Genomic DNA, 23,815 nt, shown 5'->3' with positions numbered 1-23,815 from the left:
AAGATCAATGTTTTTCGAGATACTCATTTACGATTCACTCAATTTTTGCCGCAGAAAAAATTTTTTCAAACCAAGTTATTGGGAATTAAATAACCTACAATTTTATACTGAAACATTTTTTCGTATCTTTGATGCTAATCTTTCTATTCTGAAGAAAATGGAATTTTGACCAAACTACAAAAATTCGTTGCTTTTAACTCCACTTTTTTAAAAACTGATCATTCTAAGCCAGTTAAACTTCTAGAATCTATTAATATTAACATAATAAATAAGAATGAATAAAAAGAATGACTAAAAACACAGCTAACTTACATTATTATGCTTCCAATTGGATTTCTCCTTTTTTTTTCAAAAAAATATATTGATTTTTAACCGTAAGTTTTTTATTTTTTATCTAAGAAAGTTTAGTAAAAAATAATGTAGGCTTTTACAAGGTCTATAAGCCTATTAATATTAAATCTTTTTAAAAGCATCAGTCGCAAAAAGAGGTGACTTTGAAAGGGTTGGTAAAGGTGGTTTTTGCATGTCTTTACAAGTTTTAATTGTCAATAGCTCACTCAATTTTTGCCGTTGAAAAAATTTCTGCAAACCAGGTTCTTGGGAATAAAATAATCTACAATTTTATATTTAAACTTTGCTATTATTCGCTTTTAACTCCATTTTTTTTAACTGATCATTCTAAGCCGGTCAAGCTTCTAGAACCTATTAATAATACATAAATAAAAAAGACCGAATAAGGTCAATGACGAATTTTAACTAGGGTGGTGATTAGGGGTTGCTTGCGATCACTTTTTCGCAGAAAAAATAGGGACTGACATTCTTTTTATTATAAGACATTATGTCACTTAATTTTTGAGCTAGAGACTTCTTTTTTATTTCTGAAGATAGATATTTTTATGTGCTTTAAATTAGTTTGAACAAGTTGTCCTCGAAAAATGCATAGTTTTCCCATCTTTTGACTTTGAAACTACAATATTTAGCATTTGACGAAGAAGAGCCAACATATAATAAAGTATAGCTCGATTACTATTAGTCTTAAAGAAAATTAAAAAAAAAACGGTTTTGTTTTCCAAATTTCTACCCCCGAGATGGGGTGGCAACAACCCCCATGGTAAAAGCGCCTTTCGGCATTATATAGATTTTGATCCTTGGACTATCCACTACTTATTTTCAAATTTTCAAGAAAATCGATCCATTCTGTAAAAATTGCGAGGTTTTGTCCTATTTTAAGCTTCATACATGGACTAATAACATGCATTGTCTTAATAAATCGTCGTAATCTAATTTTCACAAACGTTTTAAACTCATTCGCGAAACCACATTTAAAAATCGTTTCCTACCTATTGTATTTTGTGCAACGAACAGAACTGAAAATTGAACCTTGACATTCTCAGTTTTCGACTACCTGGCGATTTACGCGAATCGATACTATACTAAACTTTCCAAGGTTTAATAATTGTTCACTACAGAATAAGAATAGTTTTTTAAACTACCTTAAAAAATATTAAACATAATTTAAAATCTAGGAAGTGGTCAGTCTTTTGTGTAAAATATGAATATTTGACAATGTTTTTCTGCTCGGCATTTCTATAAATACGGTTTTTTAACCTTCCGCATTATTTTACCAAGTCATTTTAATTTTTAATAAATACGATGTATTTAAATAGCAATTTTGTACATTTAAGAGGCTACAGTGGCTATCAACAGGTAGCAACAAACGCGGTCCAAGATTGCGGCTGTAATTTTGAATATTTTGTCGAGATATTTGGCACACATATTAGTAACATAATAAAGAATGGCGGTACAGAGCCCAATTTGAGAAAAATATTAGAATGTGGAAATTACTCTGCAGTTAAATACAATATTAAAAAAACGAGCCTGTAATGTCGAAGCGAAGATCGGTGGGATATGTGCATTTTATCAATGAAATTCGATATTTTTAAGATATTCCAGAAGTCGCTACAGATAAAATGTTTTAACAACCTATTAATCATTCAGAATTACTCGACGGATATTAGTACAGTTAAAATAATTAAGACGATAACCGGACAATAATGATTTAATGAGTGAAATTTGAAGTTTTTTTTACTTTAATGACAAAAAGAGCAAGCCCATTAGCAGAACCCAATTAAAAATTATTTTGCACATCATATTTGAAACATTATTTGGTTGAAAAATCTCATTTTTGTTAGCAAAAAAAATATATTAATTTGTTTGGACTAAATTACAGTTGTGTTTATCTTAAAAAGGATATGTTACTATCAACATTTACACAATGTTGCCAAACTGAATTTTGTTATTTTGGGTGTAAATTTTTTCCACGGATCTCCGAGGGTACAATACCGCCATTAAGAAGAACAAAAAATACACTTTCTTTAAATAAACTTTTTTATCCCATGCCTAGATTTTGTGTCATTTTGGAACTACTAAAAATTTTTATTTCTAAAAAGAAATCGAACATATTATAACTAATAACTAATTAGGCAACATAGAGAAATTGTCACTGTCATTTTGACAAACCTGCGTCAGATTTTCTCTTATCTCTTCTGTTATCTTTATCGACATCTGTTCAGTGCAGTAGTTTTCATTCATTTTAAGAATTCGTTATTGTTGTTACATACTAGCAAAGTAGTGTTTATTTATAGTTAATTTATTATATTTTTGTGTAATAGAACTAAGTTGTTGGCCTATTTGAAAAATAGATTATTGTTAATTGTGAGTTTTGTTATATGTAGGTAGGTAAGTATATTTTACGTAAAAATATTTCGAATTCTAGCGAGTATATAAAAGGTTCGTTCCAAGACGACACATTTGTACGATCCCTTGAACCGCCACGAAATCGATTGTACTGTTTTAGTGCGCAGAATCGCCCTTGAACGGTTTTCTTTCGATCCCAAACCGATTACCAGTACGTAACCCTCTTGGAACGTATTTGTGTACCATTTCAAGTTCGAGTTGCGCCTGAGCCATTTTCGGTACGAGTACCACAGAACCAGTAGTAGTTTGATAGATGGTTATACATTAATATTTACTAACATGTTCATTAAACATCACTTCAACTTCAAAATCTTCCTCAGAATCGATATCTCACATAAAATCGTTGTCTTCTATGAAAAAAAAAATAAATTATCCATATTTTTAAGATTAATTTGAAAAAAAAAAGAATTAATAATTATTTAAACGGAAATCAAGATTCACAGGTACCTACTAATAGCGTAAATTGTGGATTATTCTATTATTGAATCATCAGCTGATCTCATAGCGGTCACCAGTAAAAATGAAAACAATCCTGACTGCGCAAGTCAGTACAAATAGTTTCTGCTTGAAGGCATGTATCAAAAGGACCGTTCAGTTACCGATTTCGAAGCGGTACATGGATCGCTTGGAACAACACAGTGTACGATACCAATCATCCTTCATGTTCGCTTGGAACGCATTTTTTATAATGCGCATGACGAGGGCAGTACGAAGGACGATTTTCATGTCACTTGGAACGCGCCTTAAGTTGGAGTGCCTTTGGCGCTCTATGAACTAAATAAAATAAGACAGCTCTTGTTTCGCTTCACAACTAAATGATTATTATTATTATTTCGTGCAAATACCCATGTTAACATAAAAGTTTCACCCATTTTGGTTTATTTTTATAAATATTTATTTACTAATAACAAAATTGTTATAACACAGAACGTTTTCGGAATCAAAATTCCATCTTCAGTACAGCTGCAAGGTTTAAAGCCACTAAATACATGGTGAAATCCTTTTAATTGTTACAAAATTAGTAGAGTCGGTTCGCTAAACTCAGATACAACTGGCTAGTGATTTTAGTAAGTAATTTTGCCAATTTGGTAAAATTGGCAAAAAAAATTTCTAAATAGTTAATAATTACTAAATAGTTAGTAATTTTGTCAATTTTGGTAAAATTGGCCAAAATCAAAAAAATTACATACTAAAATCACTAGCCAGTTGTGTCTGAGTTTAGCGAACCGACCTATATTTATTACATTGTTGCTGATAATTTTATAATCCAAGTTTAGACGAGTATTTAACGTGATAAATAACCAGATAAATGGAGAAGATATATTCAAACATATAAAGGCTCAAAATTTGAACTGACTCGGGCATGTACTAAGACTAGAAGAAGATACATTAATACAGATCATTATTAAAGTAGACACTTAGAAATACAAGACTTACTAGGGGGAGAGCAAAGTGTGGATGGGAACATCAGTGATAGAAGATATCAACAGAATAAAGATACCTAACTGGAGAACGAAAATAGAAAGGAATGTATCTTAATTAGACCAGGGCGCATCTGTAAAAATATTAGTACATTTGGACGTTGAGAGGTGAGTCATATTTTTTTGCAGAAATTGCTTGAAAATAACTCATATAATAATATTTGAGTTATCCTCCCACTCAAAAAGATCCGGAACATTGTTTAAATAATCAAAATGTCAAAAAATGAAGGAACAATTCGATTTTTTCTTCGTTTTTTGATTATAACTTTGAAAGTGTTCATTTCTGAGAAAAGTTGTACTGGCATAAAAGTTGCGCAATTAAATTTCCTACAATATAGAATTCGTAATAAATTTTAAAAATTGTCACCCTTGTTGCAAAATAGCAATAATTGCGAAAAAACGATAAAAAACAAGTATTCGCATTTTACGTTTTTCTACCATTTATGCTACACTTAGGACCTTCATATTTCACCAAGAAAAACTTTATGATATAAGAAAACAATACTGTGAATTTCATTAAGATCGATTTAATAGATTTTGCAAAATAAATTTTGCAATCCAGCTTTCGCAAAAAAAATTAATTTTTTCAAAATCTGCAGGACTGAATATAAAGGCAGGATTACATGTATCCAGTAACTGGCGCCAGTCTCACTGGAACGACAGTGCTGACAAGGTAGTGGCATCATGTAAACGCTTTTTTGCTCCAGTCCAGCGCTGTCTGCCAGCGCTGTCTCGAATAGAAAGCTGGTCTAATTTTCATGCCAGTGGCCCTCGTCCGCGTCCCCTTTAACCCCGTGCCAGTGGTTGTAGACACGTGTAAACACAGCGTTCCAGTCGCTGGCGCTGTCTTACCTGTGGTTTCAATGGCAGGATTTTTAATAAGAGTGTCAGTGAGATTGGCGCCAGTTACTGGATACGTGTAAACGAACCTATCCAGCGCTATCTTAGTCAAGCACTCGCATTCCAGTGAGACTGACGCCAGTTACTGGATACGTGTAAACGTTACTTAAAGCAGACAGCAAGTTTAATTTTTTGTTACATATAGAAGAATACCGTACCTTTCATTTGCAATTTGTAAAATTAAAATCGGTTAACCACTACGGCGTCAGGAACTTTTTTAATTACACATTTTTTTGGTGCTACGCGCAGGACAGCGGATAGTTTGCTCTGATTGGGCATTCCAATTACCTTTGATAATGATTGACAAATTTTAATTGTCAGTTCATTTCGATATAAATAAATAAATTTGTTTATTGCAAAATAAAAACACATGCTGTGTCCTTTGTAATAACCCTTTTTTTGGCAAAAACTTTCTTTGTTCATAAATTTTAAGTTAGAGAATAAAAGTTTATTATTTTTAAACATAGGCAAACGTTTAAACAATATTACACAAACAATAATCAAATTAGTTTGATTTTTGTAGAATTAAAATATTAAAATACAACAAAATATAGAGTAAGAAAGTAATATATTAGATTAGATAAAGATTTGAAGAAATTTTGGTGGAAATCAACTTGTGTAAATCGAACACCGCTGTCCTGCGCGTAGCACCAAAAATTAATGTTTATTTAAAAAAATTCCTGACGCCGTGGTAGTTAATGAATTTTAATTTTAAAAATTGTAACTGAAAGGTACGGTATTCTTCTATACGTAAAAAAAATTCAACTTGCTATCTGCTTTATTTTCAGTTCTGCAACATTTTGAAAAAATGAATTTTTTTTGCGAAAGCTGGATTGCAAAATTTATTTTGCAAAATCTATTACACCGATATTAATGAAATTTACAGTATTTTTTTACTATATTATATAATTTTTCTGGGTAAAATATGAAGGTCCTAAGTGTAGCATAAATGGTTGAAAAACGTAAAATGCAAATACTTGTTTTTTTATGGTTTTTTTCGCAATTATTGCTATTTTGCAACAAGGGTGACAATTTTTAAAATTTGTAACCAATCCTATATTGTAGGAAATTTAATTATGCAACTTTTATATCAGTACAACTTTTCTCTAAAGTGAATACATACTTTGAAAGTTATAATCAAAAAACGAAGAAAATAATCGAATTTTTCCGTCATTTTTTGACATTTTGGTTATTTAAACAATGTTCCGGACATTTTTGAGTGGGAGGATAATGCAATTATTATTATAGGAGTTAATTCCAAGAAATTTCTGCAAAAAAATATGAGTCACCTCTTAACGTCCATCTCAAAACAGATGCACCCTGGACTAAATCACCAATCGGGCGAAATCACACAACAACCTGCGAAGGAAGACGACAGAGAACAAGAAGCCAAAGAAATGCGGAGTGAACCCCCGCGAAAAAGGGGGACCACTTTCCACTTTGTCCGAGATCACTATGTATATGTTGCTTCTACATATAAAGGAAACGATACTAAAATATTCTTTACCCGTACTATTTGAAATATTATCTGTGTTAACTTGTTTCATTTTAAATAATTTAAAAATTAAAAACCTTCAATTTATTGTGTTATAGGTTAGTGTAGGTGTAGGTAATTAAATTCTGACGCAATGTGTAATACCTGTCGTAGACTTTACTAATAAGTAGAAAAAGATAAAATGTACATATTATATTCATTTGCGTCTTGTGAAGTGAAATCGATTAGTCATAACGTTTTAACATTTTAACAACAAAATTGTTAAATGTTATCTATTTCAAAAGCATCACCGCATAGTGAAATAAACAATCACAAAAACAACCGATAAAGGTATAATATGATAAATACAGAGAGGATCAGGATATGATAAATTTTCTTTACTTAAAGTAATACATGAAGATTTCTTTACTTAAAGTAAGAATGAGATAAAAAGAGCACTCAAGGAGATGAAGAATAATAAATCCCCAGGAAAAGACGGGATAACTGTAGAAATGCTAAAAAATGGTGGGAAAACAACTAGAGAAGTTTTGTACACACTTATGAATAAAATATTAGTGACAAAACAAATACCCAACACTTGGAACGAAGCAACGAAGCAGTAACATTGTTACTATTTAAGAAAGGAGATAAAAAGGATCTAAAGAATACAGGTCCATAACTTTACTAAATGTGATGTACAAACTATTAACCAAGATATTAACAAACAGATTAACAACTAAATTAGATGGATACCAGGCAAGAGAACAAGCCGGATTTAGAAAGAGCTTCAGTACAAGTGACCACCTTTTAACGATGAAGATATTAAGGTGATACAGTAGCGATCAACAGGTAGCCAAAACGCGTTCCAAGATTGCGGCTGTAATTTTGAATATTTTTTCGAGATATTTGGCACACGTATTCGTAATATAATAAAGAATGGCGGTACAGAGAAAATTTGAAAAATATATTAATATGTGGAAATTACTCTGTAATTAAATACAATATTAAAAAAACGAGCCTGTACCGCCATTAAGAAGAACAAAAAAATACACTTTCTTCAAATAAACTTTTTTATCCGATGCCTAGATTCTGTGTCATTTTGGAACTACTAATGAAATAAAAAATTTTAGTAGTTCCAAAATGACACAAAATCTAGGCATCGGATAAAAAAGTTTATTTGAAGAAAGTGTATTTTTTTGTTCTTCTTAATGGCCGTACAGGCTCGTTTTTTTAATATTGTATTTAATTACAGAGTAATTGCCACATATTAACATATTTTTCAAATTGGGCTCTGTACCGCCATTCTTTATTATATTACGAATACGTGTGCCAAATATCTCGAAAAAATATTCAAAATTAGAGCCGCAATCTTGGAACGCGTTTTCGCTACCTGTTGATCGCTACTGTTTCCTCTTAATCGAAAAAGCTAACGAATATCATATCCCGCTATACATGGCATTTATTGACTTCGAAAAAGCATTTTATAGTGTGGAACACTGGGCAGTTAAGAATTCCCTACAAAACAGCAGAATAGACTACAGATATACTGACTTAATTACAAATATATATAATAAGGCAACAACAACTATTAAGCTAATGAAACAAACGGAGCCTATTAAAATAAACCGAGGAATAAGACAAGGAGATACCATCTCGTCCAAGCTATTCAACCAAGCGCTAGAAGATGTGTTCAAACAACTGCACTGGGATGGCTTGGGTATAAACATAAACGGGCAATATCTGAATCACTTACGATATGCTGATGATATTGTATTAATAGCAGAAAGAAGTGAAGAATTACAAAGAATGAAGGAAGAACTAGATAGAGAATCGACAAAGATAGGACTGAAGATGAATTACAGTAAAACAAAAACCATGACCAGTCAACAAGAAGAACTAGTAATTAGTGGCACAAACAAGAATAGAACAAGTAAAAGAGTATATATATCTAGGACAAATCACTAGATTAAATAAAGAAAATCAGACCGAAGAAATAAAGAGAAGAATAAGATTGGCCTGGGCATCATTCGGAAAACTGTCTTATATTCTAAAGAACAGAAAATAACCGCAATACCTAAAAACAAGAGTCTTCAATCAATGTATACTCTCTGTTTTAATATATGGCTCTCAGACATAAACGTTTACAAAAGAGAATATGGAAAAAATAGCAAAGACAGAAAGAGCCATGGAAAGACAAATACTGAACATTAAACTATCAGACAGGAATAAAAAACGAATGGATCCGCAACAAAACAACAGTGAAAGATGTCTCTACCCAAGTAGCAAAGCTTAAATGGAAGTTCGCCGGACACACCCTACGGCAGAAGGATGAAAGATGGACTAAGATGATTATACATTGGAGACCGTGGAACCACAAACGAAAAAGGGGAAGGCCACAGATGCGATGGTCAGATGACCTGAAGAAACACACTGGGTCAAAATGGATGCAAATTGCCCAAGATAGAGAGGCATGGAAGAAGGAAGAGGAGGCCTATATCCAAGAATGGATGTTTAGAGCTGATTAGATAGATAGATAGAAAGTAATACATGTATTATGTAACATTTAGTGGTTACCTTTCTTCTTTCTGCCCTTCAGGAGAGTCTCAAGCTGTATTTGATAAGTAGTTCTTTATTTTCTTTAAATTTGTTATAAAGATATCAAATAAGTAGTGACTAGCCATCCTTAAGCCGGCCACTCACGATACTGCAGTGTCGTTCGACAAAATCATCGGTGATATCAATTATGCAGTACTGCAGCATAGAAACCAGTTTTTCTGTGGTCAAATTGTACGATTTTGTTGGATGCACGGTCGCATACGACCAAACTTTTGACAATTAGTCGACTTCGACCAAATTGTACGACGCCGCAGTACCGTGAGTGGCCGGCTTGACAGTCACCATTATATTATGCTTATTGAATAATATACTATTTTAACAAGACACTTACTCAACATCAGTGGCAGCTCGTACCACTTTAAGAAGGTAGTGCCAGAATTCGGACAGCCGCCAAAATTTTTAGTGACGGGTTCACGATATTGCCAAAAAAGTTATAAAGCAAAAATTAACAAAAAAATAGGCACTGATACTTTTACCTTATGTATTTTATGTATATCTATCTGAGGTGCCAAGAAATTGTTCAAAATTTATCAAAACAGTTCCGTAAATTGATTAACAATAAAAAACTCTCAACTTACAACCATTATTTACTGCTAATATTACTTATGTAGCTTGTATTACGATTTAGTCTCTATTTACAAAATTATAAAAATAATACTATTTCATTATTTACACACATGCACAAAGTTGTGTCAATACCACTTTTAAAGTTTACGATACATCCTTCTTGTTTTTTCTTTGTTGCAAAGTTTTCAATGACTTTATTATTAAAATTATCAATACCATTTACAAAATGCTTTTCTGCAGATAACATACCTAAGTCGTTCTTCTTTCATTGTATTTTTAACTAATGTTTTAATTCGTTTTAACATCGAAAAACAGCGTTCTGCTTCAGATATTGATCTAGGAATGGTAATTAAAAATGCTTAAAAGTTTAATAGTTTCTTCCAATGTGCTTTTTAAACCTTCCTCATTTAATCAAACTCATAGCGGAATAGCCCCAGGAGTAGTACTTAATTCGTCTCACTAATACAGTATTTTTAATTCAGTTTTAAACCGAGTTTTGTTTAAAAATTAAAATTGTCTCCATGTTTCATTAAAAAATGAATAGGGGAACCGACGCTGATAAGCAGAAAACTTCTCCGACATAAATAAATTAGAAGCAACTACATGTCAGGAGACGGTAGACCTTTGAAAGATCTGGAACTTTAAATATTATGAACCTTTAAGTCGTTGTCTAATTCGGCGCTAAAATTGACCAGTTCCTTAAATATGCCTCTATTTTGTGAATTTTTTTCCGTCGTGAGCTCTTTATGCTAACTCGAAAGCTCCACAAAACCTTATAAAATTTGTAAAGAAAAACCACCAAAAGAGTTTTTTAAGATACTAATCTGATTCATTGTCAATTAATAAATTAAACTTGAGAAATAATCAAAATATTATTTATACTACACCCACGATCATGATGCACTAAAAGTTTAATAATAATATTATAAATATAAAAACTTTACAGAAAATAGACATAACAAAAGCGACAAGCCAGCACTTAAAGAAACTCAAAATAAATAGATACCGTGTCTGGCACAAGATTCTCATTTAAGGTATACTAAATAGTCCAATATAGCTCTTTCTCTATCACTTATATAGGATGCTCGTAAAATCTTTCTCTTTTCAGCCGTGCCAGTACCAATTTTGGCTCAAGATTCTCCAGCCAAATAATCTCCGCTGAAAGTGGCAGCGATTGTACTACGCGCACAGTTGCCAGATTTTATATAATTTATGAAGATAAAAGAAATACACACAAAAAATTAACAGGCATTCAAAGATTTTAAAAATAAAAAAATAGGCTTCTGCATAGTTAGGAAGGTAGTGTCATGGCTCTATGGCACTACCTCACGGGCCGCCACTGCTCAACACACACGCTACACATTACACCTGAGTTAGTGATAAGTTATACAATTACGTGACTAAAGGTTCTAGTTCTAAACCAAGGCCAGAATCAGAGAAAAAAAATATATACTATTTATTCAATATATTCATTTGTACATCTTCGCTGTATAATTTTTTCTATGAATGGAAGCACCCGTAAAATAGTCCAGAGAAATAAGGATTTTCTCAGGACACTCAAAGATCGAGGCAGCTGACTACTTTTTTAGTTATTGTAGACCTATATAGTGATGTAACCAATAAAAAACGGTACCGTTTTTTTTTAAAAAAACCGTTTTTTATTGCAAAAAAAACGAAGCCTTCGTTTTTTTTGTTTTTTTTCGTTTTTTTTTATTTTGATTTTTTAAGTGGGTACAGTTTATTTAATGACAAAAACATATAATAAATATAATATTCTGTATAATTTTATAACAAAATAAGTATTATTTCGTTTCATAATTAATTTCGTATAAATCCTTTAAATAAAAAGACCATGGGTATAAACAAAATAAGAAGAGTTTATTCGTTAACTTGCAAAATCAAAGCAAAAATAAGTAATAAAAATTTATCAAATAAAAAAAACAACGTCTTAATGATTGAAAAGGTTCAATTAATTAACCGAATCCCTTAAATGAACACTGATCCGTCCCGTCGCTATCTGCATTTTCTTCAGACTCTGAAGCTTCCTCTTCATCACTTTCAAAGACAGACTCCGACTGATCTGAATTGGATATTATCATTGGTTCCGGTTCAGATTCTAATGCAGGATTGACTGTGAAGCTAGGATAGCTGCAATTGTGTCCTCATTCCATAGAAAAGCCTTTTTGAATAGTCCTTCTTTTGCAATAAAATTGACAACGTCAGCTAAGACGGCTGCTTCATCGACATCTGGCATCTTCTGTGCTACCTTGTATATGACTTCTGTCGCATCAGTCTACATTAAATAAAAAAATTAATAGAAATATAACTAAAACCCACTATAACCTAAAAAAAATTACCATCTCATCTGAGCTAAGTTCGCAGCCACGATATTTTGGATCCAAAAGGTTAGCTACAAAATGAACACTATAAATAGCAAACTTCTTCCGATTTTCAAAAATTGCCCTTGTATCTGCTTCCTCTTTGGATAACAATGGACTTTTAGTGACATTTTCTAATGAGGTGTTAACCATTTTTTTAAATAAATGCAGACATTTTGAAATCGTTGGTGTGTCACCTTCTACAGAGGTAATTGTGTTAGCAATTGGTTCCAGAAGCATAATGTATCCTTGTACCCGGTCCCAAAATATATCGCTTAGAGCATTTTTTTTAAAGATGGGTGTTTGCTTACTGTCTTTTCAACTTCTTCATTGATAGCCATCCTTTTTATTATTTGTTTGTTAGCAAGCAATGATTGTAGACAAAGAACTAATGATCCCCATCTGGTAGGCACTGGGAGTTTAAGACTGCAACTTATTTTTAATTCGTTTTTTTTTCCTTTACCCACGCAGATAATATGTGGCTTTGTCGGATGGCCTTTGTAAGGGCAACAGCCTCGGCAGTAAACGATTTCAGACTTGTTAAATTTAGCACTAAATATTATTATATATATAGTTATTTAAATAAGCACTAAACACAAATATTTCCGGCACAAGGCAAGTAAATCACAAAATAACAACAGAACACCTGCAAAAGCTAATCGGTAATTCCCCGGTTTTCTCAGCGCCAACGAATACGAGCGTCCTGCTAAATTTCGGTGATTCCCCAAAAGCAACGACGTAAAAAAATAATAGATAAAGGCAGTAAGGGTTTAATGTTTCAATATTTTTTAAAAAGGAACGTCAAACACTGAGTTTCTAGATGTTTTGGATATAATATTGAAATATTGGGTGATTTTTAGGCTTACAAACAACTCCTAATATTGATGTTGTTCTGAAGCTATTTCCTTGTGGCATTTTTATGATTAATTATTTATATGGGAAATAAGCCACACTTAAAATGAAAAAAAATTTTTAAATATTTATTTTAAATATTTAAGTCGAAACGTTAATAAAATTATTTTTTTCATTTTAATTGTGGCTTATTTCCCATATAAATAATTAATTTTAAATATTTAAGTCGAAACGTTAATAAAATTATTTTTTTCATTTTAATTGTGGCTTATTTCCCATATAAATAATTAATCCTAATATTGATATTGTTAATATTACGTTGAGAAACTAATAAAAAACAATTAAAAACAAAAAAAACACGTTTTTTATTGTTTTTTTTTTCGTTTTTTTTAGAATTAAAAAAAAAACACGTTTTTTTACATCACTAGACCTATAGGAAGAAAACCTACCTGTTTCCTGCCTAGAGTTCGCGTCCGTTTTTTAATTATTAACAATTTAGTGCAAAAAACGCACCCCATTAAAAAGCTAAATAGTTGACATAAAATTACAAAATTTGATTTTTTTGGACATTAAAAAGCTTCAAATTACCGATTTTCGAATGTTAAAAAGTCAATTTGTGGCTTTGCAAATAGCAAAATAAATGAAAATTGATTTTTGTTAATAACTTTACTAAATTTAACCTAGAATTTTAGGGTTTCACCCAAAGTTGGGTATTTTGGTACTTAACAAACTCAAAATTTGAGACCGATCAATTAATTAGTTTAAAAGTTATTCTATTTGTTTATCCCAGAGACCTTTATTTTGCCATAACATAAAACAGAAAATAATGAACATAGTGCAATTCTGAGTATGCCATATGAAAGTAGAAGAGTGGTAGTATCAAAATGTATTAAAAAAAGATAAAAAATAATTAATATAGCCAAAAATCCCAATGCCAAATTTTTGAAATTTTGTAGTTTATAAACTCCCTTTTATGTTTATTTGTCCGTTTATTTATTTTTATTTCGCACAAGAACGCTTTTTAAGTTTAACGATTTTACCGATAACGATAGGTCTTTTAAAAACCGGTGTTTTTATTGTGATAGGTTTCGAATCCGAAATTACCTTATCGCCAATACACCGGCCACACGATCTCTCGCTTTGCTTGCCAAACTCGAACTCCTTTTTATTATTATTTAGCCTTACCTTACACCTAAAGGTAGAAAGGCTTAGGACTAAGTAAAGTAAGTCCGTTTATTTCCTCCCACCAAATTTTACTATTACGAGGGGTGGTACGGACTTTGGACTACCACTGTATAAGTTATATAATATGTAAGTGATATATTATTGTATGATAATATACATAAAATATATGCTCGTACAAAATCCGATAGATGTTATAATCTTCCAATCTTAATAATTGGATAAGTTTGTATGGTATTTATAACCATAAAATATGGTATATAAATCTTAATATATCGATATCTGTGAAGGCGATAGGATGAAACCTCTTATTTACAATTTTTTTGTTTATATCTTTAGTGCTTTCCATTTGATTCCTCGATACAATAAAATGTAATAAAATTATTTCATTAAAAAGCTAATTGTATCAATCCGAGTAATAAACAAGATGAAGTAACATTGTGTAATATAAAAAATATGAAACATAATTTACGCGTGCCAATTTTGCGGGTTGATTATTTTAGTAAGACTATTTTTGTTTTCCGGAAGATTTGGCAACAGTGCTTATTAATTATGTTAGACGGTGCATATTTTAAAAGCAACAAATAATCCTCTTTTTAGAAAGAAAAACATATACATATTCCGAAACAAACAGGCTCCTTAATCAGTGTCTTTTCATAAATATAGAATCTGGTAGATAAAAAGCAGCTCTATCAAAAATTAGTTTTTTTTTTGAGAAACTACGAACTCTGATAATAAAATACTTCAAAAACATTTGGAAATAGTAATTAAAATAATACACCATTTAGTCCTGTGACTCATTTGGGTTATTCCGATAAAAGATTGTTACAATCTTTAGCGGAACAACCAAATGTTTGTGAGATACAACGAGTGACCTTTTTTATTTCCTAATATACAGATTCTCTTATTCATATGGACGTAAAAGCTGGGAATTACGCAAAGAGGTAACGAAATGAAATTTCTCAGAACTGAGAGCCATTATTACTTCTTGATAAGCAAGAAACGAAGAAGTAAAACAGTAACTGCAATAAGATCTTAAAATTGCTCTTAACCTATATTAGTCCATGTGGTGAGACCGCTCCCGTCTGAAAAAAATTTCTGATTCGGTTTCTTTGTGGATTCCTATTCAAAAATGTCCCCTTTAAACAAATCTGAAGGGTGCCGGGCGGAATTTTTGGGCAACAATTGTTTAAACAATTTTTTTAAACAAATACAAAAGATCATGTTTTTTTGCTCCGGAACGTATATTTTTAAGTTTCGTGGGTCATCCTAAACAAGAAAGGTACCTATCTTGTAAATTTTCTCAAAAATTGGTAGTTTTCGAGTTACAGGCGATTTAAAATCTGAAAAATGCGAAAATACGCATTTTAGAGGCTTAAAAACTCATATGTAAATTAGTATTTTTGGGGTTACCAGATACTTAAATTGAAGTTTATACATTCATCTTCAAGATTCTGAAGAGTTATCGCGTCTAACCTTAATTTAAATCGTTGTTTTTTAATTGTTAAATATGCATGTACATCCGATTTTTTTGCCAGTGCGGCGCGTTCTATTTCAAAAATTTCCTATTTTCCACCGAAAAATATTTTTTATAGATTCTTCGGGACAAGTTTTTTGACATTTTTCTCAAAAGTTAATAGTTTTAAAGTTATAAGCGATTTAAATCCGAAAATGCGGTATTTTGTCATTTTTCGGATTTTAAATCGCTTATAACTTTAAAACCATTAACTTTTAAGAAAAATGTCACAAAACTGGTTTTATTTAGAATATCCTACAGAATCTAGAAAAAATATTTTTCGGAGAAAAATAGGAGATTTTTGAAATCGAGCGCGCCGCACCGGCAAAAACATCGGATAAACATGCATATTTAAGAATTAAAAAAACGGTATAAATTAAAGTTAGATGCGATCACTCTTCAGAATCTCGAAGCTGAATGTTTAAGCTTCAATTTAAGTATCTGGCAACCCCAAAAATAATAATTTAAATATGAGTTTTTATGCCTCGAAAATGCGTATTTTCGCATTTTTTAGATTTTTAATCGCCTATAACTCGAAAACTATCAATTTTTGAGAAAAATTACAAGATACCTTTCTTATTAAGAATGACCCAAAAAACCTAAAAATATATGTTCCAGACCAAAAAAACTTGATATCTTGTGGTTGTTTAAACAATTTCTACCCAAAAATTTCGGCCGGCACCCTTCAGATTTGTTTAAAGGGGACATTTTTGAATAATAATCCACAAAGAAACCGAATCAGAAATTTTTTCAGACCACATGGACTAAATACCGACTTCTCCAGTTGATTCAACAAGGCAAGATTGAGGTTAAGAGAGTCCCTAGACCAGTGATGTGGGAGACTCCCTCCCACATCACTGCCCTAGACGTAGACTATTATATATTCTGGCTGTCCAATCTTAGGAAATGAACTGGTCTAACCTCAACTGATATATTTCGAGCTGCTTTGAATAGAATAAGATGAGTCAATGTAGTCTCCCATATCACTAGAGGTGCCCGTGGGCACATTTAGAAGAAGAAAAGAATCGTAGACCAAACTCAAAGCTAATAGTAAAAATAATTCAATACTGGAAAAACTTGACATAAAAACTAATCTCTCCATAACTATCAACCAAAACATAGTGATATTTTGCATGGTCATATAACTAGAAGAAGAAAATGCATGAAACGAATGATGGTGGAAGGCAACATAGCGGGCAAAAAATTCAGAGGAAAATCTCCAGCATGATGGACCAAAACAACACGCACAGAAGAGAGATAATTGGACAGAATTGGTCAAAGGAATACATAACGTCAGTACATCTTTCTTAAGGAGATAATATAGAGGAGTAGAAGCAGACTGTAGAGGCAAAAGGACAAAAACCAATCAATACAACAGACCAAAAAACAATAAACCGTGGTTTAAACATGAAGTCAAGATAGCAGTTAAGAAAAACAAGAGATGCCTACATAAGAGTACTGTACTCGCATCATAGAAATAACCGAGGTCACACATTTTTAGTCGTTCTGAATATTTCAGAAAATCGGTTGATGGGTCATATTCTTAACAAGCTGTGATGAAATAATCGGTACTCTACTTTGAGTGGCACGAAAATGAAAATATGCGCTGGTTATTCATAGCTGGCACGTATCTACTGTACACATATTTTGAATTGTACCTACATTTTTGGTTACGAAAAGTGAGGAATGTGATATTAGAAAAATTAGTTTTTCGTACTTCCGGGCCTAAAGTGACAACTTCACTCCCTTGTGACAGGTACTAAAGTGTCACATTTAATCCCTCCGGGATTAAATATTGACGAAACTCCCGGAACGATTAAATCACAAACAAACGAATTTAAGGGATATTTTATTGAAAAATATAATTAATTAGAATGGTAATTAACGTTAATATTCAAATTAATATTGTGACAGTTCGTCATATTGACCAGTCTTTCCTGGGTTAATGCAGCAGGTAACTGACGAGTAACAGATAGGTCCTTTTCATATTGAACTGGTGTTTGTTTCGAAGATCCTGCGGAAACAGGAAGCGAGAATGAGGACTGTGGCATAACTATAGTGGACGAATCGGCGACTTGACCAAATATTTTATCTGAAATTTTTTGTTTATTTTTAATAGACGATTCAATATATCCCTCGGCCACGTTGGAGGATTTCCATCCTCCATGTCTCTTCAGCACGTCTATTGTTGCTCCCGAATCAGCTAACAAAGACGCAGATGTGCGTCTAAAACAATGTCCCGTATAAGACGTCGCATTTTCTAATTTCAAGAAAGCTGCTATTTGCCGTGGAATTGTACCAAACATGTTTTTTCCTACTACTCGCGTAGTACATTCTTTGTTGATGTATTGAACAAAAAATTTTGAATGAGTTGTCCCTGTCTTTCGCAATGCCACATATTTCCGAAATATCGCCACAAAACTGATGGCACTGTTTTCTGAATTTTTGATCACAAAATTTCGGTCAATTTTATTTTTGGTGTTTCTAATCGCAATTAGGAAGGAATCGCCCAAATCTCTCACATCGTCGATTTCTAAATCAACCAACTCTTTTCCACGACAAGCTCCCGCAACGCCCAAAATAAGTGCAACCTACAAAAAAATTGATTTCTTAAAATTTCTGAATATAAACAAATTTCCAAATTTACCTTAAGCATTAAATATTTATCATCCGGAGCCTCCCGTAAGAACTGATCTACCTGCTCAGACGTGAGAATTCTTGACTTCTTTGGCTTAAATCCCTCATTTCTTCTCTTCAAAAAAGCTAATAATTTTGGAAATTTACTTATATCAATATCTTCTCTAATGTTAATAACCGATTTCAGCATTGAGTAATGTGCCCAGAGAGTTGAGGCACAAACCGCTTTTGATTTATCATCGAAGTAGACTAACAGCGCATTTTCAGTAGGTTGTCTCACATTTTTTAAGCGGCACCACTTTTTAAAAGCATCGTACTGCTGCTCGTATAGTTTTCTAGATTTCGGTGGTAACAATTCTTCACCTACTTCGGCTGCTCTTTTATCAATATCAGATACACCTTCTTCACTCATGATACCAATAATTATCAATAACAATGTTTCTTTACAATGACACTAGTAATGACAATGTTTCTAAATTATAACTGTCACAACGCAATGTTACTATGGTAACTTATTTTAAAGACAGTTTATTAAATGAGTTGAAGAGAGAAAAAACTGATTGAAATTATTGAAATAATTAATAAAATCATACCGGAAGTACGAAAAGTATCGTATATACCTTGCGACTGAAGTACATTTAATCCTTCAGGTAAATTATGGCCCTCCCTGCGGTCGGGCCATAAACTTTACCTTCAGGATTAAATGTACTACTTCAGTCCCGCGGTATATAATGTACTATTTTTGTCGTGTCATAATACATACATAAATACAATGCCAGACATATGCCACAACTACAATGCCAGACGAATGAAGAAGCAATATAATTAGTCCATGTGGTGAGACCGCTCCCGTCTGAAAAACATTTCTAATTCGGTTTCTCTGCGGATTCATATTCAAAAATGTCCCCTTTAAGCAAATCTGAAGGGTGCCGGACGGAATTTTTGGACAGAAATTGTTTAAACATTTTTTTTTAAACAAATACATAAGATCACCTTTTATTGCTCCAAAAAATATATTTTTAGGTTTTTTGGGCAATTCTACACAAGAAAGGTATCTTGTGATTTTTCTCAAAAATTGACAGTTTTCGAGTTATAGGCGATTTAGAATCTAAAAAATGCGAAAATACGCATTTTCGAGGCTTAAAAACTCATATTTAAATTAGTATTTTTAAGGGTGCCAATAACTTGGATTAAAGTTTAAACATTCCTTTTCAAGATTTCGAAGAGTGATCGGGTCTAACTTCAATTTAGACCGTAATTTTTTAATTGTTAATTATGCGTGTCCATCCGGTTTTTTGCCGGTGCGGCGCGCACTATTTTCAAAAATCTATTATTTTCTCTGAAAAATACTTTTTCTAGATTCTTTGGGACACTCTAAATAAAATAAGTTTCTTGACATTTTTCTCAAAAGTTACTAGTTTTAAAGTTATAAGCGATTTAAAATGCGAAAATGTGTTTTTTTGTCATTTTTCGGATTTTAAATCGCTTATAACTTTAAAACCATTAACTTTTGAGAAAAATGTCAAGAAACTTATTTTATTTAGAATATCCCAAAGAATCTAGAAAAAATATTTTTCGGAGGGAAATAGGAGATTTTTGAAAATAGTGCGCGCCGCACCGGCAAAAAAACCGGATGGACACGCATAATTAACAATTAAAAAACTACGGTCTAAATTGAAGTTAGACCCGATCACTCTTCGGAATCTTGAAAAGGAATGTTTAAGCTTTAATCCAAGTTATTGGCACCCTTAAAAATACTAATTTAAATATGAGTTTTTAAGCCTCGAAAATGCGTATTTTCGCATTTTTTAGATTTGAAATCGCCTATAACTCGAAAATTGTCAATTTTTGAGACAAACCACAAGATACCTTTCTTGTTTAGAATGAACCAAAAAACATAAAAATATATTTTTTGGAGCAATAAAAGGTGATCTTATGTATTTGTTTTAAAAAATTGTTTAAACAATTTCTGCCCAAAAATTCCGTCCGGCACCCTTCAGATTTGTTTAAAGCGGACATTTTTGAATATGAATCCGCAAAGAAACCGAATTAAAAATATTTTTCAGACGGGAGCGGTCTCACCACATGGACTAAATAGTACCCGTTTCAACACAATACACAACTACAAACAAATTACATTTAATGTAGACATAAAGAAACTAACTCTCATATGATACTCATTGATCTTCATTGGGAAAAAATATAGAGTTTATCGAGAAGAACTTTTAAAGAAATGCTGAAAGAGATGTAGAACAAAAACTGGAACAGTAGAGACAAAATCTTGAAGAAAGAAGTTTAGAAGTTAGCGGGGTAAAAATCTGGAATGTTTATCTAAAGACGGAATTACAACAACTATAAAATATAACTTTGAGTAGTAAAATTATTGTGCAAAGTAATAGTTTTAAGTTCCTAAGTTACGTCAATCAGAGTAATTGGGAAACATTTACAGATGCATACAGTATAGTTAGGGCGGGATGGATGAGTGGTGTGTTGTCTGACAGAAAGATGTCTATGAAATTGAAAGGAAACATGAAAAACTGTTAAAAGTATAGCTACGATGAAAGGGACTGATTGTTCGAGATTAAAAAGAAAAAGGAACATCGAATACTGATTTGAAATTTCCAGGAAGGAGGAAAAGAGGAAAACCGAAGAAGGCCTAGTGGAAAACGCTAAGGAAGGGCATTTCTGTGAACGGGATTGATATTGGTATGATGCAATATAGAAACTTATGGAGAAATGTATGTAATTATAGAAGCCGACGCCGCATAGGAACAAAGGCAAACAAGAACAATGATGAGATATAACTCTGTAATGTGCTGTTTTCTACACTACAAACATATAGTCCGTTCGCTATAACTTTTCCCATGCGGTACGATTCATTTTCAATCAAATTAAGTCAAAACAGAAAGTAAAACGTACGCCGATGTGTGTAGTATATAGTATACAGTATACAAAATGTATATACACATCGACGTTCGTTTCAATTTATGTTTTGACTTAATTTGATTGAAAATAAATTGTGCATGGGAAAAGTTATAGCGGACGGACTATATGTGAAATTACATGTTTTAGAGAAAACACAGGTTACTGATAATCACTTAGTACTTATTTAACAAGCTGAAAATGCGAGCATTATCATAACGAAAACTTTGTTTATTTGCTACCAAAATTCTTAATACCAAAAATTGCTATTATGAAAGGTTGTTTAGAATTAAAAATTACGTTTTATTGTGCAATTATATCCTTCTAATTGCAATAATGTAAACTATAAAGTTACGTTACTCTTGAGCGAAATTCATATTTTTTACATATCTCGTATAAAATTGATAAAATTAGATGTATGATAGTTGTATCTTAGGTTTTAGACCATGAAGAGCTTTTTATGTGTTTATAGCCGATGTCAGTCGAAGTTACGTGCTATACTTTTTTTGTGGTATATTTTTCATTTGCATTTTTACGTGCATTAGGTTTAATGCGTTTCTAGCAGTGTCTCTATTGTAGGATTCTCTCAATATCTAATTTGCTAAAAGACCCTAAATTGCTGTCTTGAGATGCAAGTTGACTTTGAGGTCGTTTATCTCGAAGATGGTTCGAGATATCGAAATGCCGTTTTCAGATTTGGAATCAGGAGATAAAACTACATAGGAATACATCGGTAGGTCGGCTCCAAGTATTGCAGAGGCGGTGACGCACGAACGAACGAACGAACAGGCTTTGCGAATTTATAAACAAAAACAAAATTTTCGTTGAAAATATTTTTCTCTCTAAATATCATATATAAACGAGCTGCCGTATATACAATTCTTCTATACCTACCATTGTTAATTTGACCAAAATCTCAATGTCTCCAATGGATAAAATATTTTCCAATCGCTCTAAAACACTTCTTGTATTTCAAATAAAATAGACACCGATTAAAAAATCCAATTAAGACCGGAACTATTAGCTGTTTGCGAAATCCATTAAACTGGAAAAACGATTTAATTAAAAAAGAAGAAGAAAAAAGAAAAGGAAAATTAGGAACTGTCACGTACACAAATTAATTGATTAACGCCGCTATAGGAAAAAAATCTCGACAAATTTTTAAATTCAATAAGAAAGACCCATTTCTTAATTAATTGCCATCTTGGAAAGACGATTAATTGCCATCTTTTGCTCTTAAGGGCGTAGGCGCAAAATTTCGGCTCCAATGCTTTTTAAATGCATTCGTTTTTTTCGAATCCTGAGAAAACTATGAATATTTTTGAAAAATTTAAACGCAGACTGAAACATTACATTATTACCGAGGGCCGAAAGTCCCTGAAAATTTCTATTATGTTTATTTTAACAAGTTACAGATAGCCCGATCAAAGAACAATCTGACCCCAAAAGAAATAAAGGAAGGATGAAAATTTGGGAATATTTAGTTGAAATTGTCTATTATTATATAAGACAAACTTTACAATTCTACATCCCCTCCATTTTACAAAAATCTAGAGGAATACCCCTCTCTAAGTTGAAAAATATACATTCAAAATAAGACCGGAATTAGATAAAATGACTAATTCTAAACAACTTTTGTTCTATAAAGTTTTTTCACTAAGTCAATACTTTTCGATTTATTTGCGAATGAATATGTTCATGTTTAACAAAATAAAACGTGTGTTTGGACGGTTTTTCGAAGATAACTCAAAAAGTAAGTATTTTAGCGAAAAAACTATCCTTAGCAAAATATAGCTTATAAAAAATTGAAAAAAATGGTGTATACATGAGGTCTGTAGACCCAGAAGAAGCAGAGTTGCAGCTAATGAAAAGTAGGTTCTTCTTCGTCAAATTCCAAATCGAATATTTCGATGTGCAATAACCCAAAAACGGAGCACTTTTCGGGGAAAATTCATTTTAACTTTTTTAAAGTGTTTAAAAAAAGTTTTTTTTTTAAAAACTTGTAACATTAAAAGTTAGTGAGTTACGCTCAAAATATTGTTGGTCCCTTTTATTTTGTGGTAAAAAAATCGCGAAAATCACCCCGTAATTAGCATCACAAAGAAATTTTGTTATTACCACTTCACAAGTTACTTTTTCTATGGATTATTTATATGATTATTGTAAGTTTCATCGGTTCAAAGTGCTTATTTTTGAAAAAGCTGTAGTTAAAATGGCCTGAACGAGTAACTAATCACGAGTTTAGGCAAATTTTGAACAGCCATAGCATAACCAATTTTTGTCTAACAAGAAAACAAAAAATCAGAAATATTCAGAAAAGCAAAACGTACATTTTATTACTCTTAGATTTTTGGTATTACTAATAATTTTTAAGTTAATTCCACAAACAATTCCATTTTTTTTTTTCAAAATTAAAAAAAAATGTTTTATTTTAAACCCAATTTTTTTTTAAACCTGAGCACTTTGAAGCAATGGAACTTTTATATAATATAAACAATAGATAAGTAAAGTAACTTGTGAAGCGGTAACGATT

General features: G+C 31.9%; 2 protein-coding genes across 2 annotated transcripts in view; both read right to left on the bottom strand.

The window, feature by feature from the left end:
• The window catches only part of LOC114327250 (protein dopey-1 homolog), a 192,677-nt gene that overhangs the window by 94,262 nt on the left and 74,600 nt on the right, over nucleotides 1–23,815 (bottom strand). The gene's annotated exons all lie outside the window — the stretch shown is intronic.
• On the bottom strand, nucleotides 11,653–13,052 carry LOC126887720 (uncharacterized). The gene is made up of 2 exons (XM_050655414.1): nucleotides 12,153–13,052; nucleotides 11,653–12,088 (listed from the first exon to the last, which is right to left on the bottom strand). Exons 1-2 carry the CDS (start codon nucleotides 12,411–12,413, stop codon nucleotides 11,912–11,914), a joined length of 438 nt encoding a protein of 145 aa, XP_050511371.1. The 5' UTR covers nucleotides 12,414–13,052; the 3' UTR covers nucleotides 11,653–11,911.

Source organism: Diabrotica virgifera, chromosome 7, assembly GCF_917563875.1.
Source record: "Diabrotica virgifera virgifera chromosome 7, PGI_DIABVI_V3a".
NCBI lineage: Eukaryota > Metazoa > Arthropoda > Insecta > Coleoptera > Chrysomelidae > Diabrotica > Diabrotica virgifera.
This window is presented reverse-complemented; position numbering and strand designations above follow the sequence as displayed.

Coding starts and splice junctions, on each gene's coding strand:
- LOC126887720 (XM_050655414.1), bottom strand. CDS start 12,413: ATGCTTCTGGAACCAATTGCTAACACAATTACCTCTGTAGAAGGTGAC. Junction 12,089..12,152: donor AACTTAGCTCAGATGAGATG/GTAATTTTTTTT, acceptor TATTTAATGTAG/ACTGATGCGACAGAAGTCAT.